The following is a 21,565-nucleotide window of genomic DNA, read 5'->3' on the forward strand; positions in this document are numbered from 1 at the left end:
CAGGCAGGGGGTGCTGCAGGTTGAGCTGTGGCAGAGGGGTTACCGGGGAGGGTTGTTGTCAGAACAATATTAATGAGGGCTGCTGTACTCACGTGTGTGTGGGGGACTCTAATTTTAGTGTTTTCCTACCAAGTTTAGGTGAGGTTGTGTGTGCAACTTCTAATTTTGCTGTCCATGTGCCAGCTGTAATTGACGTGTGCGTGTGCGGGCTGATTGAGATATTGTGTGTCTCGTCTCTCTACGCTTTTGTAGTTTTAAATTTTCATATGTCCTTTTAAAGGCTGTTTTTGTGTTTCTGTCCGTAGCTGTGTGTGATATCCAGCAATGCCACAGCCTGAGGGACATGAGCCTGTGTGTGTGTGTGTGCGTGTGCGCGCGCGCGTGCATACGCGCACTCAGCGGAGGCCTGTCCTAGTTTCCTTCCCCTCGCCAGGGAGCCAGAGGATCCAAGGACTGACGCACATCACCTGACAGCCGCCCCTCCACGACCCTACACTGTGTGCGTTTGTGCGCGTGTGCTCTACTGATGGATTAAATGTGTATTTGTGTCACAAGACATGAGTGTGTGCGAAACCGATGTGAGCGTCAGTTAGCGAATCTGTCAGTTGGAGTGTCTTTGTGTGTAAGCCTATTCAAACAGTGAATTTTGTCATACTGATCCCATGAAGTGTGCATGCGTGCCCGTGTCCAACGAAGCATCGATGCAGCTAACTGCTCGACGAGCCTCGCTCGGTACGGATGGACAGATGTGTGTGGACTGGATCATCTTAAATGTATTGATACACATTAAAGCAGCAGCAAGGATTGTTTTACTTTTCTTATTTTGCTCCAGGGCTCCTGCTGCAGTTGTGTTATCAACTTTTAAAGCACTGTGGGGAAATCTAAATCAACAGCAGTAAGCATGCCATGCCACACACAACGCCTAGAAAAGGTGCTAACGTAATATGACAGGTGTCGTGGCTGGTCCACTGCTCTTTTAGACCACGAAAGGAGGTGATCTGCATTTTTACTGTGGTTTACAAAAGGGATGTCGGATACAACTTTTTTTTCACACTGATACTAGCATGAGTGGTCACTCTTGAGTACTCGCCGATACTGATACCAATTACCAAGACTAGTCATCAATGTTTCCCACAGGACAGGAATCTGTTTGTGGTGGTGGGTATCCGGCCGCTGGCCGGGGCTTTTAGGGAGGAACGAATACTCACCCAATATCCATCCAGCCATCCATCCATTATCTGAGCCGCTTCTCCTCACGAGGGTCGCGGGCGTGCCGGAGCCTATCCCAGCTGTCATCGGGCAGGAGGCGGGGCACACCCTGAACTGGTTGCCAGCCAATCGCAGGGCACGTAGAAACAACCAACCATTCGTGCGCCTATTCACACCTACGGACAATTTAGAGTCTTCAATTAACCTACCTTGCATGTTTTGGGGACGTGGGGGGAAACCGGAGTGCCCGGAGAAAACCTACGCAGGCACGGGGAGCACATGTAAACTCCACACAGGCGGGGCCGGGGATTGAACCCCGGTCCTCAGAACTGTGAGGCAGACGCTCCAACCAGTCGGTCACCGTGCCGCCATATATATATATATATAGTCAAAGATATATATAGTAGATTGACAGTGACTCAAGTTACCGTATATCTGCAAAATATTTTGCTGTGAATAGGAAGTTTGTCTGCCAGAAGCAGTGGCTGACTAAACAGGTCATTGCTTTTATATAATTTTAAAAAACATAAGGGAGACATGAATTTTCGGCTTGATACTAATACCTGATATCGGTACTCGCTCATCCGTAGTTTATACATTTTGTCGCTTTAAATCAGCGATGCCCAACCTGGGTGCCGTGCCACACTGTCGCAGCCAATATGATTTACTCCCAAAGGCCGAATGTGGATTTCCTGACTGTAAAACACAAGGACAAATTGTAGTTCAAAAACCTTCAAATATGCAATCCTACTTTCCGTCTTTACATCCAACTACCACGGGAAATACCACTGTTTTCGATGATTGAAGTTAACGCCATGGAGGATCTCAACTTAAGTCTCCGTTAGAACAACTCTTCGGTCTCTTTCCAACTTTGATACTATTTCCAGAAGGTGAAAGGTCACGTTTGACAGTTCCTGAAATATCCATAATCACATCTCTTAAATCTCCTGTGACCACTTTGCTGCATCCTTTATGAGAGGCTTATTAATAGTCGCTCAGGTCTATAGGCGCGCCCACTCGGAGGTCTGTGCGCTTTATTCAAAAACTCCCATGAATATCTCATAGGCTGCTAATGCTGTCGTAAAGGAGGATCTGAGCACATTAAAGTTTTACAAAGAAGAGCGGGGAGATCTAAGTTTCAAAGAACTTCTTAAACAGAAGACCAATTTCTGTTTATTTGTACACGTGTGAAACGTGATTGGCTGTGAGATGTCACGTGATCTGACAACTCCAAAAGAAAGAGCGAAATCATGCAAGTATCATGAAAGGAGCAGAACCTGCTCTCATCATATTTAATGACCTCGAGATCAGCGCTCTGTGTGTGTGTGTGTGTGTGTTTTCAATAATTCACTCTTACTAAGTGCGTGTCCCTCGCTCCTAAAAGTGCTGATAAACGAGTTTCAAATCAAAGAATGGTTCGTGCTGTCCTCAAAATGAATACTGCTGACCTCTGTGATGAGGCTGACGTCCCACCCGAAATGGCCCGAGCGCGTGAGAGTGTGCGTCCGAGCGGGCTCCGTGCTGCGTCAGTGTTGGTGTATGACATGTAAGAGGTCATGACCCCACAGCCCAGAGTACACCTGTCTTCATATGACTGATTATATATTAAAACCCTGAACGGAACAGACGCACACACACGCACACACCGTGCATGACCCTCCAGTTGACCGAACTCAACTTTCTCAATGTCTTTGCTTGGGTTGCAACAATTAATCGATGAATTGAAAACTGTTTGTTCATCAATTAATCGTATAGAGACATTGTTTAACTTAAAATTGTCCAAGTCCCCGGAATTTCGGCATGTCAACAGGACATTTTTGTCCAATTTCTGTAGTCCTCCATGAAAGCAGACTGACTGCGTTTGCGTTTAGTCAAAACAAGACATTTGCAAACATCTGGAAAATAATAATTTCAAAAAAATAATAATAATTACTTTGGAAAATAATGATCAACATTTATGCTTCTTTTCTGACGGACGTTACGGACCAAACCAGTAACTGAATCATAATCAGTTCATGTTTGTGCATTTATTTTGTGCCCACACTAAATTGAAATAATATCCTGTTTTTTGAATGAAGGGATGGAAATGTAAAACCTTTTCAAAAATCGGATTCATCAATTAATCGAAATAAGAATCGACAGAGTAATCGAATTTTTAAATAATCGGTACTCCGCTGGGATAATAGTTTGAAAAGGGTTTATTGTGTGTGTCTTCAGGTAAGCGTGTCCAGGAGCGTGTGTGTGTGCTCGTGTGCCTCGTTCTCTTCGTGGTCAACTTCACCTCGCTCCTCCTGCACTTCTCCACGCTGCACTTATACAAGATCGTTCTTGGCATTGGTGAGTTGGATCGCAGCGAAAAATAAGGAATACACTTACACTTGTTCAAAGACAGGACAGACTGATAAAGATCTCGGAATCGAAATCACCAAATCTCAAATGTTGCTCAATTTTGCGTTGAACTTTTCTGTGCATACATTTGAATTGTAACATTATGTACTTACAGTTTTTAAAGGATTTATTATTTATTGATGTTGATATCGGCCTCCCTTTTGATGAACGCCGGGGCCTACTATGCTACTGTATTTTAATAGAGGTCATTATGGCGGCACTTGGGGTGAACATTTCGAGAAACCCCGTGTTAAGGTTTGCCCTGAGCCTTTCGGCAGATATCATTAACGATAATAGAATTCATATTAAACCATAATCTCCGAATCTGACACATTGTGATTATTATTATGATGACGATGATAACGAAGATGGTTATTCTTCTTCTTCTTATTATTATTCTTATTATTATATTTGGTGATGTATTTATTTCTGTTTATGTTTTAGTGCTGGGAATATTGACAGCAGACTTTGCATCGGGAATGGTACACTGGGGGGCGGATACTTGGGGATCTGTCGACATCCCTCTTATTGGCAAGGTGAGCGCACACGCGCACAAACACACGTATTCATCAGCTTTGTGACGATGCTTAAAAATCAGCAAAAAGTGTAATTTGTCATCGTGGCAACAAAGCATGTTAGCACCTTAATATCAACAGAATCAGAACTGTCCTTGTGATGTGGTCAGCGAATGTCAGTGTGGCATCTCGGGTATTATGCATACACACACATACCATCACGCTCCATCATGGGTACACTACATTACATCTCTTATCGGAACACCTCCATAGTTGCATCCCCACAGCCAAGGAGAGTAAAGGTTGTCATTGCAGCCAATAAGAATGAGCGTGATCAGGTGCAGCAATGCAGATTCTTTGTGACTAATGGGATGAGCGTTCCGTGTGTTGTGAAATATTCCTAAAACAATTACGCGCTTGTCGAATGTGTGTGTTTGGAGACCTGAAGCACTCTAATTATACAAGGAGCTATCATTTCTGTCAAAGCCATAATTAATCAGTGTATGATTAATATTGTAATATGTCTATATTATATTTACATTAAATCGCGGCAGCGGCTGCAGACATTTAGTATAATGCACGTACTCGACACTGTTGTTATGATCTAATCAGCTCTATTTTAATTTAATTATTGCATATATTATCATGTTGTGGTCTTGGAAAGAAATCATTAATATCAAGGAAATAAAAAGGAGGAGGTTTTAATTTTTGTGTCCAGCTTTTTGTTTTGTTGTGAGATGGATTAAACAAATGCTGGTGTCGGGCCCAAACCACCTATGTCCAAATTCCGTTAATTATATATTTTTTTTCACAAATCCATACTATTGGTCAATGCCCGCGTGGGTATGTAACTTTTACAAATCATTGACCAATGTAAAGTATTGAAAATGGTTTCCTTCAAATTCATGGTTTTGGAGATGCAAGGTTTCTGCCCGACATCAATGTTATGCTCCTTCAACATTATAGGAGGATGTGGTATTCGCAAATCGGACAATTTGAAAGAAAATCTTTTCCAAAGTCAAAGAAGATTCCAGAATCCAATTAAAACGGCACAAAAGACTCCCCTGCATCAGGTGTTAGTGCATAAAAGTACAAGAATTCAGGAAATGTGAACAATTTAAAGGTCCAACAGCTTCCTTACGTTAGATTTCCAACATTTCACTATTTTGCTCAATACGCTATTTTCTATTAAAATGATTTGCTCTGCTTTCAGTCACTGTCACTGTCACCCACATATGACCTCCCAAGACAACTCTTGAGTATTTAAAGTTGACTATAAGTGGTCATGTGACAACAAATTTAAATAGATGCATCAATTTTAGCTTCATTGGTTCAAGAATTAGCTTTTGAAACCGATTCAGCATAAGAGCACATCTAACTCTGGGTCAATGTGGGGGGGGCGGGGTCACATCCTGCCACTCAGTAAATGTTTATATATATATATATATATATATATATATATAGAGATATATATGTATATATATATGTGTGTGTGTGTGTGTGTATATGAGTTCATTTGACATGTCGTGACAGATGTACAAGGTGTGTCAGAAAAGGGAACTGTCTCACATTTTACAGTGAACCCAGTGCATTTTAGTTCGCGCTTACTTTTCGAGGTTCTGTTTGAACAACAAAATATTGTGTGAAATAACACCGGTTATCATTATAACATGAATAGTTTTGAATCATATTTCCATGTTCAAGGCAACGTGAGTGTGAAGCTTATTTTTGATGAGGCCTTTTGTGGGCTTTGGGAATGCCACTGGGCCCAAAGACCCTGCAGCCCCTCATTTCCATGGCCTCTACCACAAGAATGGACCTGTATACAGAACAGTGTGTGTATACAAATAATAATAATAATAATAATAATAAGTCAGGCACTGTTGTTGTTTTAGCATCCATGTGTGTTTTGAGTTTGAGGATAAAGATCTTCTGTTTACATGCTTTGAGCTGATTTGAATATGAAAGGCAAGCAGGCCTGAGAACACCTGAGGCTAATAGCAGTAGCTTGCAGAGTCTGTCAAACCATTCAAACACATTGTTACTTTGTGTTTATAACATCATCTCCTCAGTGTTTTTCCTACATCTGCCCTGCAATGGGCTGGCAACCAGTTAAGCGTGTACCATGTCTGTGGCCCGAAGTCAGCTGGGATAGGCGCCAGCACACCAAGTGGTGCAGAGAATGGATGGATGTACAAATAACCTTATACAGGGTGTCCTCGGTTTGTGACAGTACCGACATACAACGTTTTGAGGTTACAAATGGCGTGTAATGAACTCATTTACACATATACGTCATCACGCGGAACAAGAAGGCACACACATTTACCCTTGTACTTTTGGTTTTAATGTCATTTTTTATATTTATGGCCTAATCTTTTTGATACAAATATTAAATCATTTTGACTTTACTACTTTATTAGTGTAAGTGTAGTGTAAGTTGGTGACTGTGGTGTGTTCCAACTGGTAACCCTGTAGGGTATTTTCCATTGCAAGTGAAGGGAAACATCTAAAAATCTAGCAGTCAAGGCCAATTATCACCAATTTGTATTTTTCTTTTCCCACGGTGTGGTCCAAGTCGATGGTGACAATTGTGATTAAAGCATAAAAAAACAAAAAAAAAAAAACAACCTTTCGTCTTGAGCAATTGCTACAATTAGCTGACAAAATGGGAATGGGTGTGGCCCAATCAACAAACCATGCCTGATTGGCTGGGTGTCTCTATCTCCACCTCCCAAACAACCATTTGTTGAAATGACGGGGTAAGTAAACACAGGTGTGTCTAATTAGATGAATCAAGGCCCTCATTAACCTCATCAGTAACACCTGTGCTGTCATGACATGGAGGGAAATGACACGTTATTAGGAATCCCACTCATGTTCTAGAAAGGACACGCCCCACTCCAATGTGACTGGCTGCAGGACACGTGCCGCTGCATTATGATTTGCTGCTGTCCCCCGGTAGGCGGGAAAAGAAGTACCGTAATTTCCCATGTATAATACGCTCTCGAGTATAATGCACACCCTGAAAATTGCGGAAATTGACTCCAAAAATCAGGAAAACCCTTCTTCCTATGTATAATATGCACCCACGACAGCCTATCCATTGATATATTTATATACAATAAAGGTTTGTGGTGAATTTGTTTTTCAAATTAAGTCGGATCAGTATTATTATTAATACTAAGTTTTACTCGTTCTTTAGTTATGTATATATTACTTTGGCGGACCCTAGTATTTAGTTTTAACACTGTGATTTTGCAGAGGTAATTTCCACCTCCCACATGACCACCTGGCACGACAGACAGTTTGCGCAATAATAATGAAAGCTAGAGACGTCATGTGCGTGGATAACACGTCCACTCCTGGCGCCAGACAATAAAAAAAAAAGGTAAGACACAAATAAAGTTGCAGAAAGAGAATAACCACACATGCTGACTTCAAACAGCATTTTGACATCTACACAACGGCGCTAGGCACGCCGGGACATCATCTGACAGTAAGCCGCCAACACTGACGTCAATAATGACATCATCATTAAAACATGGCGGCTCGCAATCAGAAGATTTCGCAGCATGCCTAGCGCCATTGTATAGTTTTCAAAATGCTGTTTTATGGCAGTTCGTCCCCGAATACCGTAAATAGATGAATTATATCATTTTAAATGTGAACCTAAATATGATCCAAATTTATAACTCACAAGATTTAAAACTAATTGATAGGGTTTCTGAAACACATCTCCTCATTTTACTGTGAAGAAATGTTCTAACTTTTACTCGACTTATCTATAATATACACTATTGGCTTTTGAAGATTGAAGGGTAAAGATTGTGCATGATGCACGAGAAATTACGGTACGTGACTTAAATGTGGCAGCGTTAGTATGAATCCCACTAACCCTAACCCATCCTAAACCGCTTTAACCTCAACCCTAGCCATAAACCTAACCATGACAGACTTCTTTGTTTTTATTTTGTACAAATGTGATACATATTTGGAAGGGTCATCTCTTTGCATCTGCGTAGCCTACTTAGTGGGACTCCTGATAACGCGTAAATGACACCCTGTGTGGCCGCAAATATCGCACATGCCAGAAACTGCCACTGATGGTAACGTTTGAGTTTTAAGTATTATTTATGTGTTATTGTTTATGTCCATGTTGTCACTGTCACAACTTGATTCAAGTGGAGTTATTCATGTGCACTTTGTGTAAACAGACATTCGACGTGTCACTTGTATAAAATGTATATGTACAGTTAATAAAAGATACAGTGTAAATCTAGCCTTTGACAACAAAGATGCGTCACAGTGAAACGACATTGTGGCTGCTCATAGCTTTAACGTGTTTGGTCACATTCCTCCTGTCTGTAATCACATCATTAACAAACATGTTTCTTCTACATGTTCTTCTTGCAACACTAATAAGGCTGGTTGGACCATTAGAGCGAGGTTCACTGAGTGGAATAAATCTGTTAGTTACTTTGAGGTTGTAAGGGAAATAAATAGAGTGGCAGCAACACAAAAGCAAAAAAAAAAAAGAAAAAATACATTACAAAAACTGAGGTGAAATTACAGTAGGAAAGTGGAGAGAGAGAAGGGGATGTAAGGGGGCGGCAGGGCGTGTCTGTGCAACCAGTGGGACGGCGCTGGTTGCCGGGGCGATAGGCGATGTGAGCTGGTGATTAGCCGATGTCGTGCGAGGCCGGCCTTTAAACGGTGTGGGATTAGAGGACACGCGGTGACCGGTGGCCCGCCGTTAACTGGGAGCGAGGATGCCGCCCCTCTCGGCACGACCTCCGCCGCTGAGCCGGCCTTTTATGTGGCTGAGGGCTGCGGCAGGGTTGGGAGAACAGACGGAGGTGGAAAGAAGCGACCAGAGGATGTCGGGATACCAGTGGCGACGAGCGACAAAGTTGGCAAATAGACGAGCATCATTGTGCGACCGTGCGACAATAATGAGTTTTCCCGCTGACGTCTCCACGGTTGTGTGTATCATAAAGATACACACCTTGCCTTTTGGCTTTCTTCACACTTGTAAATAAATGATCTTTACGCTCTGTGTGAGTGTTTGAGCTGCTTTTTGTCCCCTCTGCGCGTCTGAGATGCAGATTCGTTTATTCGCCATGCCTCATGCGCTCACAGAGAGGTGTATGCCTCTGCACTCTTTGTGCCTCTTTATGTGTGTATTGGAAAGTGCAAGTTTTCGCATGTGTGTGTGCATTTGTGCAAGTTGACTGCTGTTCTGTGGTTTATTAAGATGCTGGATGTGAGCTTTGGGGTTGCACCGGCTGCTGAGCGCCGCTGAGGTTTTGTGTTGGTGTGCCTTTGTGTGCGCTGGTGTGCTGGAGTTCAAATTGTGCAACTTTCCTTTTCTCAACGTGTGCTCTTCGTAAAAGAGAAAAAAAAATGTACATCAGTTCTCCTAATTGGAGTACATTTTTTTTTTTCAAAACAGCTTCACAGTGGCTGAGCGGGATTGCTTTATTTTTTTGTGCGATTGATTTCAGCACACCTACCCATCTCATTAGGACACAAGTTATTATTCCCTTGGCAATTGCGGAAAATATTGAAAAACGGCTTCATATGTTGCCACGTTTAAGGAAGCAATTTAAAGTTCGTTAAATATTTAAAGTATAACATTTTCTGTCTCCGCAGGCATTTATTCGGCCGTTCAGGGAGCACCACATTGACCCGACCGCCATCACCCGCCACGACTTTATTGAAACCAATGGAGACAATTGTATGATCCCCATCTTACCACTGACGCACATGGCCTACAAGTTCTTCACTTGCACACCAGGTAACACACGCATCCACATACACAGAATCTGAGCTCACGCACTCAGTAACCCAGAGAACACCGCAAGGACACAGAAACATTACCAAATGCAAGTTTGTGTTTTAACCTATAAAGGAAATATTCCTGTGCTAATAGTTATAATAATAGAATTTAATTTACTTGGCAAGCAATATGTTCTACTCTATGCATTTGAGCTTCTTCACTGCACTGGTGCGGATAATCTTAGATGCTGCGTCTCATGATTTACAGTACACAGAATTGATTGATGTCATGACCAATCGGTGACCGATATGCAGACTGCCCAAAGGTTGCATTAACAATGAGACAAAAGTGTTTTAAAACCATCTGCTCCACTCTGACTGACATTGGACGCCTTTTCTGGCACTGACCTTGCATTCGTCAGTCTACATGACACTTTTTTTAGGTCGCAAAAACACACCCAGCCACGTTTGCCGACTGGTTAGCACATCTGTCTCACAGTTCTGAGGACAGGGGTTCAAATCCCAGCCCCGCCTGTGTGGAGTTGACGCGGTGATGTCAAAAAGCTCCTCCAATGGGAGCGTGGCTGGCGGAGTGATTTCTGAGTGCTATTTTGGCCGGCTTGTACTGTAAACAGTAAGGGGGAAATGGAGAAAGGCATAACAATTGCAACGTTCCACTATCCCAAACTTTGGGCCACGAGAAAAATACCTGTAATATGCCGAGACGTCGCTGCAAGAGGCTTTCAAATCTGCGTCCTCAGCCTGAAAAACCCTCAAAGCACTCTTCCTGGAACAAGAAAGCTCACGAATGAGCTTTAACTCCGAAATGCTGCTGTGAATTTCGTATGGGATATTCCCATTCCCTTTTGTTTTGTTTTTTTAATTATTTGAATTCATTAATTTATGTATTTATTTATTTATTTTCCTGCTGCGTCACCTTCTCCTCTTTAATACGGTATAAGCAAAGTTAAGGCTTTCTTTTCCTTATTTTTTTGTTTTTTTGTTGTTGTCCTGTTCGGCTGTGAGGTCAAGCAGAATGGAGGATCTGTATCCCTTTTATGCCGGAACAGTTTTACTGTGTCACAGTGGAGTTTTTAAGCTGCTGCTGTGGTTTCTTAGTATTATAATGGATGTTTATTTAGAATCAGAATTGATCAGTCGAACAGAGCAAAGTTTCTAGAGGGGAGAGCGAAACGAAGACAAAAGACAAAGCACTAATCGTAAACAGGATGAGAAAAGTAAATCACTACATAGCTACAACAACGAAACATTAGAGGAGTGTTGTATGGGGCACTAATGGTACACCCTGTGAGGGAAGGACAGGACAAGCTAGAACAGGACAAGGACAGGAGAAGAAGCATGCAAGACAAGGGTCGTGAATCCGGCTGTGTGTGATTGACTATATGAATTATCAAAGTCTACGGGACGAGAGTGTGAGTGAGGGGGATACCCAAGCAATTTGCATATTCATGAGCGATTTGTCGCAATAAGTGTGTGGCCCCGCACCCAGCGAAAGGGTCCCAGGGGTGTGTGCCTGTGGAGACATGCAAGTGAATTGACATCGTTTCGCACGGACAAAGACTGACAGAAGTGTCCCGTAATTGCTGTGCCTGCACCGCGGAGGCTGAGGACCCCACCTAATCAATCGAGGGGCGGGATCGCTCCCAGGGTTCCACGCGAGAGCAGCCCGACGGACGGGACACGTCCCACGCCGAGGGACCCGGGGCGGTCCCAATGGGGGACCCGGGGCGGACCCAATGCTCCCCACGCACACACCGCACCACACGCTTTTCCAACAATGACAAATATATATTGTCGAGTTGCAGTCCACTCAGCGGGGAAAGCCTCCCGACTTCCTTCAAGGCTGTTGCCTCACCAATTCCAAATATGGAAAGCCGTAACCCCCATTGCTGTCATTGTCATCGTGCTTTCACACTGAGCAAGTGCAGTGTGAAAAGGCCTAACAAATAACCATAACTGTGTTAAATTTATAACGTTTCTTTAACGTTTTTTTTTTTAAACATTAAACTCTGCCTCTATACTTTGAGTTCCAAAACTGTTGCATTAAAATAAAAATACAAAATGAATGAATGCATGAAGGGCTTGATATTACACCCAACAATCATATTAAAGCAATGCACTTAAAATCATACGTTAGCAGATTAGTAATAGACAATATAGTGGAATAGCAATGCACTGAATCATGCTTCGAGAAATTTCCATTATGCATATACACATCACATGTGGAGCTTTATACCACTGCGCACACAACGATCATTTATAAAAAAAAAAAAAAAAAAAAAAAAAAACATTTTGAATGAATGCCTCTCTGAGAGTACGATGGCGCCTTGAGATACGAGTTGAGTTTGTTCCATGATCACACTTGTAACTCAAAGCACTCCTTAATCTGTTCTAGCTTTCCGGCCAAAAAAAAAAGCAAGGTCAGCTCATCAGTAACGCACTAATATTGGTTGTTCTTCGCAGAGGATAAATAATATATGACTGTGAGTACGTTTATAATGTCTGCCTAGAGGCTATTTAGCTGTTGACGCAAAATAATATACACGATAAATGAAGATAGCGAACTGAAACCCTAAGCTATGTGGTTGTTTTAAATGTAATTCTCATTGTTTTCTGTTTAGTTTGACAGCAAAGTTGCAAAAATTAGCTTGAAGCCTCTTTTTTGAACAGTTGTTCACTTTCTGCCAAACTTTTGCTTTTTGTGAAGTGATTTGTGTTCACTGGCACCATACAGCACTTGTATCTCCAGTCTGCACTCACAAGACAAAGCAAAAAATTGGCGGTTCATGTCTCGAAAAACCCATAGGTGCAGTCACTCGTACCTCAAGGCACCACTGTATTATTGTTTTTGTAAAGCCATATTTTTTTGCGGTACATTTCTTGTTTTGGATCTCATTAGATTGTGGAGGTATATCTCATGTTTTGTGGAGCAGATGTAGATTCAGAGACTGGGGTGACGAGTGTGAAGACCTTCGAACGTTGCCTCAGCAGGGTCACTGGCAGTGACTTTGAGCATGTTGACGTTTCACCATGCGCGAGAGGCAGCACAGCTTGCGAGGGTGGCTGAAGTGAGGGAAGGCATAGGGGACTTGTACTGGTCATCATGTGCACCGACTTCATGAGCGCACGGTGGAAAGGGCAGGTCTGGAGGAAGAAGATGAACTGTGGAAAGTTATTGAGCAGGCCGCCGTGTCGAGTTTAAAGGTCACTGATTGGCCCAGAGCTGGAGGAGGGCCAGTGACATCAGTTAGAGATATTGAAAGATATGCCGTTGGATTCATTTTTACCGAGTGTACTTTCACGTGCCAAGGTTAACAACATTCTAGTCACATGAAATGTGTGTCATGTCATCTGGAAGCTTGTCAAAGCTGTGATTAAAGGCATCGAAAACCTTATGATGCCAGTCCTATCCAAAGTCTAACACAAGTCGGCACGGTGAATAACTGGTTAGCACATCTGCCTCGCAGTTCTGAGGTCCCGGGTTCAAATCCGGCCTGTCCTGTGTGGAGTTTGTATGTTCTCCCCGTGCATGCGGGGGGTTTTCCGCTGGGTACTCCGGTTTCCTCAAACATTCCAAACCATGCCTGGCAGGTTAATTGAAGACTCTAAATTGTGAATGTGAGCGTAAATGGATGTTTGTCTTTATGTACCCTGTGATTGGCCGGCGACCGCTGCAGGGTGTTCCCAGCCTCTTGCCCAAAGTCCACCAACATAGGCGCCACCACAACCGGGACCCAAATGAGGATAAGAGGCACTGAAAATGGATAGATGGCTTTACTTTATAAACTCAAAAATGCTTCAAGATTTAGTTTTCTTGTGCATCAGTGAACTAATATTTAGTTGTATAGCCACTCTTTTGAGAAAGTCCACCAACTTGTGGCACCTGTTAACTGGCCACTTGGATTGGACTACATTCCATAATCCCTGTCTATTTCTGAATTTTGCAATGAGTGTACAACTATACTTTTATGGACAACGTATTATATTCTATATATCATTGTATTAGATTGTATACTGTATACAATGTATACTGTGAAGAGACTACGACCAGAAGAACAATGTTCCTAACTTGGACTTGAAGAGGACCAAAAGTAAAAGTTGCAGAGGTCGGCCATCTTCAAGGGGTTCCGGCAAACAATGGAGGTTGGGGGGAGAGAAGATTATAGGTAGAAAAACAGAGGCCCACTTGTAGGTCACATCTACACAGTGGGTCAGAAAGGAAGGTGACATCTCTGCCTGTTCTGTCTATTGCTGAAGGAGTCACCGTTCAGAGGGTTCAGGGATACACAAGGGAAAGTATGACGGCCATGTAGCGGTGAGGTGACATCTGAACGTATCGTGTCAAGCTCCTCACGCTGGAAAGCGGTCACCAGACAAAGACGGAGGACAGTGGAGAAGGTGAGGTGACGTATCCAGCTGACATGTCTGCACTTCAAGAAGTGGATGTGGAAGGTAGACGACGAGAAAGACTGCTAAAAGTCAGAGAAACAACACACAAGTGTGTGATGTGGTAAAACAAAGCAGACCTTCAGGGACAAAATTTGGATGAAAAAAGACACTTTGCAAAGATACATACAGTATAAACCAAGAGGCCATTGGTCGTGCAGGCCTTCTGTTGCCGTCTGTTGCATGGGCTTTTCCAGTCAATGCCCTATTCGCGATCAACCAGCACTCCACTCAAACGGAAAGTGGAAATAATGTGACATGATTCCAGCAGCACTTTCAGTTCACAGTTAATGAAGCTTGAGGCCCGCTGCACACTGAGCCATGAGGTCGAACCCGATTGGATCGGACCATCGCAAAACCAAAAAAAATGACAGTTGTCGACTCAGCCCAGCACATTGAGCGATTGGCTGTATGGACGCCCAGAACAGGCTGTTGATGCTGCACATACAGTTAATTGCACTTTATTCCATTTATTAAAGCATAAAAAGATGAATTATTAGTTGTGGAAGAAGCGAGTTGCTAATGAGAGAGGACGTGGGTGAAAATAACAGCGAAAGTGTGGATATTTTCGAAGAGACTCGCTCGCTCCCATTCATTCAAGCGTGGTAAGTACTGCTCGTGTACTTTGTGGCCACAAGCTTTGTTATTTCATCCACAGGAACATTATCAATTCTAAATTTTGTTGTAAAACACAATATTTGATACTTAATATACTGTATTTGTACGGCTTGGGGGCGGTACAGTGGCCCGAGTGTGTCTCGCTCACTTAAAACCCAGAAATGTATTTTTACCGTGAGTGAAAGCTTATGTGGATTTTGATTGGCCGTAATCTGCGGCATTGTGACACCATTCTCCGGCAATTCGAAATTTCAATTGTAGAACATCTGGCCAACCGATTGGAACCCAGCGCACTGCAACAGTTCAGTGAGGTTTGGCCGCGTCACTCGATGGGCGGGAGCCTTTAGCTTTTCACTCTAATCATTCTCTAATCTTCTCTTGTCGTTTACAACTTCAAAAAAATAAAAAATAAATCTCCAGACAATCCTCTTGGTCTTATTTCAATTTACTTCAAAATGTAAGTGATGGTACAAACATTATTCCAGGGGGGGGGGGGATGAAGAATTAGTTGAATAAAATAGTGAAACTGTTTGGATCCAATCCATGCCTGCCTGGACCACATTTCTCATTGGTTACCACAGCATACAAATCCTTCAAAAAAAACCCAAAACAATAAATTAACAGGTACACGCTATGGAAGCTGTTACTTGTAAATTATCCACGCAAACATTTGAAGTGCAGTGCGTTCTACTAAGGTGGCATGGTGGTGAGCACATCCACCTCACAGTGCTGAGGTCGGTTTTTCGAATCCGGGCTCCGGCCTTCCTGTGGGGCGTTTCGCCCCTCCCTTGTGTAAGTTTTCTACTCGTACGCAGATTTCCTCCCGCCTTCCAAAAACGTGCATATCAGGGTCAGTCAATTGTCCTTCCCGATTTTCCAATTTCCACTCCCAGTGAGGCTAAACCAGTGGTTTCAAACACTTCATAATTACAAAAGCAAAATATGGTTGATGGTTTATTTCAAATTCAAAACAGGCATGTATTTTATTGGCTGTGTAGATATTCAGTCATCCAGGTCATGGTAATCCACAAAGGCTGAATCATGGCAACTGGACTGTTCTTGTTTGTTGTTTGTTCAACAGAAAAGAACAGTTACCATGATTCAACCTTTGCGGATATATATCATTTGTTTGCACAAAATGAACCACGCATCGGTTGCGCACAAAAACAAAACACTGTGTTCAAAGAACAAAACCAACAAACATGTCACACAAAAACAAAAAAGAGAATTCAATGAAAATGCACTTTGAATGAATGTGAATTTTGCTTTGGTCGTCACCTTTCAGAGGCCTCGGCGGCGTCTTATCCCTGGGACTGCTACGTCTTCGCCCTGGCCGTTTCTGTCACGTTGACCAACCAGATTCACAAGTGGAGCCACTCCTACTTCGGGCTCCCGCGTTGGGTCACGCTGCTGCAGGACTGGCATGTGGTGTTGCCACGGAAACACCACCGCATCCACCACGTCTCGCCACACGAGACGTACTACTGTATCACTACAGGTAAGGCTCTTCTCACTTGCTTAAATATACTGTAGGAGTTAATTTAGGATAATAATAATAATAATAATAAATGACATTTATATAGCGCTTTTCATGACACTAAAAGACGCTTTACATTATATACAACTCAATGACAGTAAGAGTGAGCTTGTTGGAGTCTGTGTCCGAGCTGCAGTCAAATCCCAGAGACGGTACCCCATCCAGCCCGGCCAAAATCTGGACAGATTTCCAGACTCGGCAGACGCAGTGGTGATGAGGAGCAAGAAACGTCGGATTGCCGAGCCAAAGCCAACAACGGGGATGGATGTCGCCCATGACAGATAAATGGGGAAAGTGGAAAAGGAGCAACAACCACGTCAGATGGAAAGAGTCGAAGGTGGCGCAGGACAACCACAGCATGGTAGAGAAAGAGTCGTCGGCCCCAGCCATTAAGGTGGACACTGACGAGAGCTAGCGGCCGAGCTGAGGGCGCTAACTAGCTAGCTACCTCGCACGAAAAAGGCCATCGAGAGCCAACCGCGCTGCCACAAGCGAAAGCCTGCCCGGGTTCCACCTTCGCCCACGGTACGGCTATTAACCCCACAATGAACGGAAACCATTAACAAACTCAAAAGAAACATTTCAGGCAGAAATGTGCCGGCATACTCTCCTTTCGGTTCCGGAGGAAGTACATTTTATGCATAAGGAATCTGATCACAGTTCAGTATTAAGGCCAAAATTAGAATTGCATCACCTCCAAATTTGGAATAGACAGTATTGACCTTTCTGATGTTTTTAACAGTAATGGGAGTCCTAGGATTAGGACAGAGTTCTGTTCCTCCAGCGGCGACCTAATCTGAATTTGTACATACCACAGCGTATCAGCTAATGCAGTCGTCATAATTACAGTAAATGTATGAAAAACCCTTCTTGACCATGAATACAAATCAAAGGACAATGATGTGAATCCCGCTTTAACTGAGCGCGCCTTCTTGTTCCGTGTGACAACATATTCATAGGCCGCTGCGCAAACTCGTTCATTCTGTGCCCTTTGTAACCTCCAAATGTCGGAACTGTCATTAACTGATTACCATGTACTTTAAATCCTTGGTCAGGCAACTACACTCACATGTTCTGCCATCTACTTGTGTACTAGTATGCTTGATAAGATCCTGCCTGCTAAGTGATATTGTGGTTATTTACATGATGATGATGTGTATAGTTTGCTGTACAAATCGGAGATTAGATCAGGTACCGCTTAAAAATGAAGGAAATTCTCAAAATTAGGTTTAATGACCATCCTGGTGTCAAAACATTTAAAGGTCAAGTTGTGTGAATAGCATGAATCTGTGTGTGCGTGTGTGCGTGTGTGTGTGTGTGTGTGTGTGTGTGAGATGGGCGGCTATTTTACATCACCTTAATTGAAACCGATGACGGCAGAATTTCTTGACTTAAGAAGTTTGCCGAAATGGCGGTGACTTAAATAACTCAAAAGAAAATGTTGTTAGCGTGCGTATGTGTCTTCGGAGACGCCGGGCCCGTATTAGAGCCACATCCGCTATTCTCCGCGCATGTGAGCGAGAGGGAGAAGCAAAGCGGCAGGACACACGAGGGGGGATGAGCTTGTACGTCACCCTGGCGCCCCAGCGGACGCCAGATGTGCGTGAGCGAGCCGAGGGGGGCGTCACGGGGGAAAGTGTGTGTTTGTAGACGCGCGCGCTCGCCTGCATCTGCATACTTGAGCATCTGTGTGCAAGCTAGTCTTTGTGACCTCTTCACGGTTTGTAATCTGTATGTGTGCCTGCGTGGGTTGGTGGCAGTGCAGCACCCTCAGGGGACAGTGACAGCTCCCCCCACCACCACCTCAGTCTCCCTCAGCATAGCAGTCTGGGCCGGGCTCAGATTCCACTGGGGCTCGCCTAGCTGCCTTTGTGTTTGCCACTGGCTGACAATCCCCATGTATATTTAATGCTAACCTGCTGTCTGTTCTAACAAATAGGACTTCACAGGCAGAGGGGGGAAGAGTGGAGGATGAGGACGGGTAGGAAGCAGGGATTTGGAGGGGGGAAGAGGAGGAGGTTGATGGCGAACGGCGGAGACGGGCGTGGATGGAGGGATGGAGGGAAGCGGAGTGAAATCAAACGCAACTTCGGGCTCTGAGAAGAGGGCGGGTCGCTGAAGGGACACGACGCACACAGTCGCACGCGGCCGTAGCATGCACCCTATGCAAACACATCACGGGTGGTGGCAGTGCGTGGGCATCATACAAGGGTGGGAAGAGGACACAAAGCCCTTTAGTTCTTCAACCTAATGCGTGTGTGCGTGCATGCGTACATGCGTGCGTGCTGTTGCAAATGTGCAAGTGCAACTGCATGGTCAAGTTTACTTGCGGACTGAGATACACGTACTGTACATTCAAATCCGAACACTGGTTAATTAATTTTCCTCAAACACTATTGGGCCTTTTATCCAGTACAAAATAATCCAGGCCACCTTAATAATGATCATATTTGTGTATGATAACAGTTTTAGGCAGTGCTTTAAAATATAACAGTCACTGGTGTGTTTGTATGCGTGTGTGTGAGATGGGCGTGAGAAAGTCAGGTTGTGGTGCAGGTGAGGACTTGATGAGCTGACTAATGACATAATGAAGCAATGTGAAATGAAAGATGATCTCAGCTTTTCTGGAGGGTAAAAGAGGGAAGGCTGGAAAATGGATGCTTACAGTGGAGTCACTGCAAGGCAGCGGTTGCCCTTTGCGTGCAAGTCATTACTCGTCGAATGCATACTATTTTGTTGCCTCCAACCGGCTGGTGACCGCTCCGGGGAGTACCCCGCCTCTTGGCAAAGGCCAGCTGGGATATGCTCCCGTTCACCCACGACCCTAACGAGGATGCGCTCTGTAGAAATTGGTCGGATGCACTTTTTCTTTTTGTTTGTTTTGGGATTGCTTTTTTTCCCCGTCTCATCTTGTGTGCTGTTGTGCCCTCCCAGGCTGGTGCAACTATCCATTGGACCAGCTGGGCTTCTGGAGGCGCATGGAGCATCTGATCGAGCGACTGACTGGTCAAAAGCCTCGATCTGATGACCTGGCCTGGGCCAAGAAGACTGACTGATGGATGCATGGACAGATGGAAAGGAGGATGTAGAAACTGTACACAAGGAGATGATATATTCAAAGAAAAGCTTACACACACACACACACACACACTGTAAATGTTTCAGTGCTTCTGTTGTATTTATGAGAACCCTTTTCGCAATAAAAAGTTCTGTAATCTTCGTAGATGCAAAGTTATGTATATTGTCTAACAAGGTTTGTGAAAAAAAAAAAAAAAAAGCTTTCCAAATGCCTACATGATTGAAACGTAGCAACCAATCAGCTGGTGTATTTAGAAGGCCACTTTAAGCTGTGAGGTGTGCTGGTGTCCTGGTGGAGGAGGTTGGGCTCTCCAGGGCTGATGCCATGCTGCCTAACGCACACAGTAACACACACTCACACGTATTATTGAAAGAAAGAATAAAGCGAAATATTTAGTTAGAATAGCACCACGTTTATTTGGGGAGTTGTTATTATTATTTGCTTCACACTCAGCAATTAGGCACTGTATCTAATACACTGAAAGCCAATGTGGCAGGAAATAAGTTATTAGGGTACTGCCATCATTCGTGGGAATGGAGAAATGTGTACACACCTTGAATAATAACTAAGGCAGAATGTCAACTAATATGGTTCATTTTGAAAATGGACATGCAATCTACAGGCTTTTCATTTGGCCCATATCACACAGCATAACATTATTTTGTCATTTATTTTAATTAGCTTAGTTCGTTTCAGTTTTACTTCCTCTTAGCCTTGCATTTGTTGGCTCCCCCCTGTAAATTGTTGCATCATCATTGAGAAAAACATCTAAAAAAGTAAGAATAGCATTATTACAAGTTCATTGTTTAAGTAGTTTGATTCAAAAACTGTAACTTGATTCATTTAACTCATTGGAAAGTATTTTTGGAAGGATCATACCTCCCAAATGTTTGTATTCAAAAACATTGATTCTTATGTAATATTCCAATTTCTTGAGATGGTGAATTTGGTGTTTTGTTTAACTGTTAGCTAGAAAATAATAATAATAATAATACAAATAATATATTTTTGTAAAAATTCTGTGTGCAGTGAATCTATACAATACATCAATTTAAATTTTTTTTTTTAATTGAACAGTCGAAAGAAAATGAGTTTTCCAAAATCTTCCAATGTGTTGAGCTGCACTTGTATATGTCCTCGTCCCATGTCATGTCCCGAACATTCCTGGTGCTGTCTGTCAACAAGTTGCATTCACTGTTGCGCAATGCCCTCTATCCACCTTTGATACAAAAACAAGTCAAAAAGTTTTTCTGCATTCAAAGGGTCAAGAAATCACAACACTTTAGTGTTCCTCCAAACACATAAACGCTCATGAACACTCTCACTCCAAATTTCTGTCACACATGCGCAAATGTTTTGTGTTGTGTTTGGTTGTTTGCTCGATAAAATTGCAATTTTCTCTTTTCTTATTAACGAATCGAGCCACGTACACTTAAACTCTCCACTTTACATATTGCTGTTTGATGCTCGCTGCTTGTCTGCCTTAAATGTTTTTATCTGCTCTTTCATTTGAATAAAGAGCTAAACTATTGCAGATGCTCATGTGCTCTGTGGTCTTTGTTACAAATATTAAAACGTAGTTATGGGCAGCTAAATGGTAAATTATGTACTTCACTTGCAAAGAAATCTTGTCCATAGTTGTAGCATTGGAGTGGAAGCTAGAGTAGAGTAGATGTTTTATTTGTGTTTAATTCTGGGGGGGGGAATATGCATTCATAGTTATATTTCATTTCTTTTTCGAGTTGACTCCCATCCTTGCTCAAGCTTAATGGGAATAAACATTCCTATTCCTTTGCCACGACCTGCAGCTATGTGTCTTTTACGCCCTCTAGTGTCAGGTAGCGTTTCTGCCATTTGAAAGAAGAAGAAAAAAAAGCTTTCAAAAGTATGAAAAGCTGCTGTATGTTTTGTACTGCTTGGTGATGAATCACTTCCTCCTATCTTGCAGTGTGATGCGTTCTACGAGAAATC

At 43.1% G+C, this 21,565-nt stretch overlaps 1 protein-coding gene across 2 annotated transcripts in view; it reads left to right on the top strand.

Moving 5' to 3' along the window:
* Window positions 1-21,128, top strand: part of si:ch211-212o1.2 (uncharacterized protein LOC492735 homolog) — a 34,327-nt gene extending 13,199 nt beyond the window's left edge. For both annotated transcript variants that reach the window (XM_061677042.1, XM_061677043.1), the window contains exons 2-6: window positions 3,427-3,546; window positions 4,042-4,133; window positions 9,768-9,912; window positions 16,264-16,476; window positions 19,450-21,128. In XM_061677042.1, the coding sequence (XP_061533026.1) occupies window positions 3,427-3,546; window positions 4,042-4,133; window positions 9,768-9,912; window positions 16,264-16,476; window positions 19,450-19,571 (692 nt within the window). In that variant the 3' untranslated portion in view covers window positions 19,572-21,128. The remainder of the gene's footprint in view (window positions 1-3,426; window positions 3,547-4,041; window positions 4,134-9,767; window positions 9,913-16,263; window positions 16,477-19,449) is intronic.
* The last annotated feature ends 437 nt before the right edge of the window (window positions 21,129-21,565 follow it).

Source organism: Phycodurus eques, chromosome 5, assembly GCF_024500275.1.
Source record: "Phycodurus eques isolate BA_2022a chromosome 5, UOR_Pequ_1.1, whole genome shotgun sequence".
Lineage (NCBI taxonomy): Eukaryota > Metazoa > Chordata > Actinopteri > Syngnathiformes > Syngnathidae > Phycodurus > Phycodurus eques.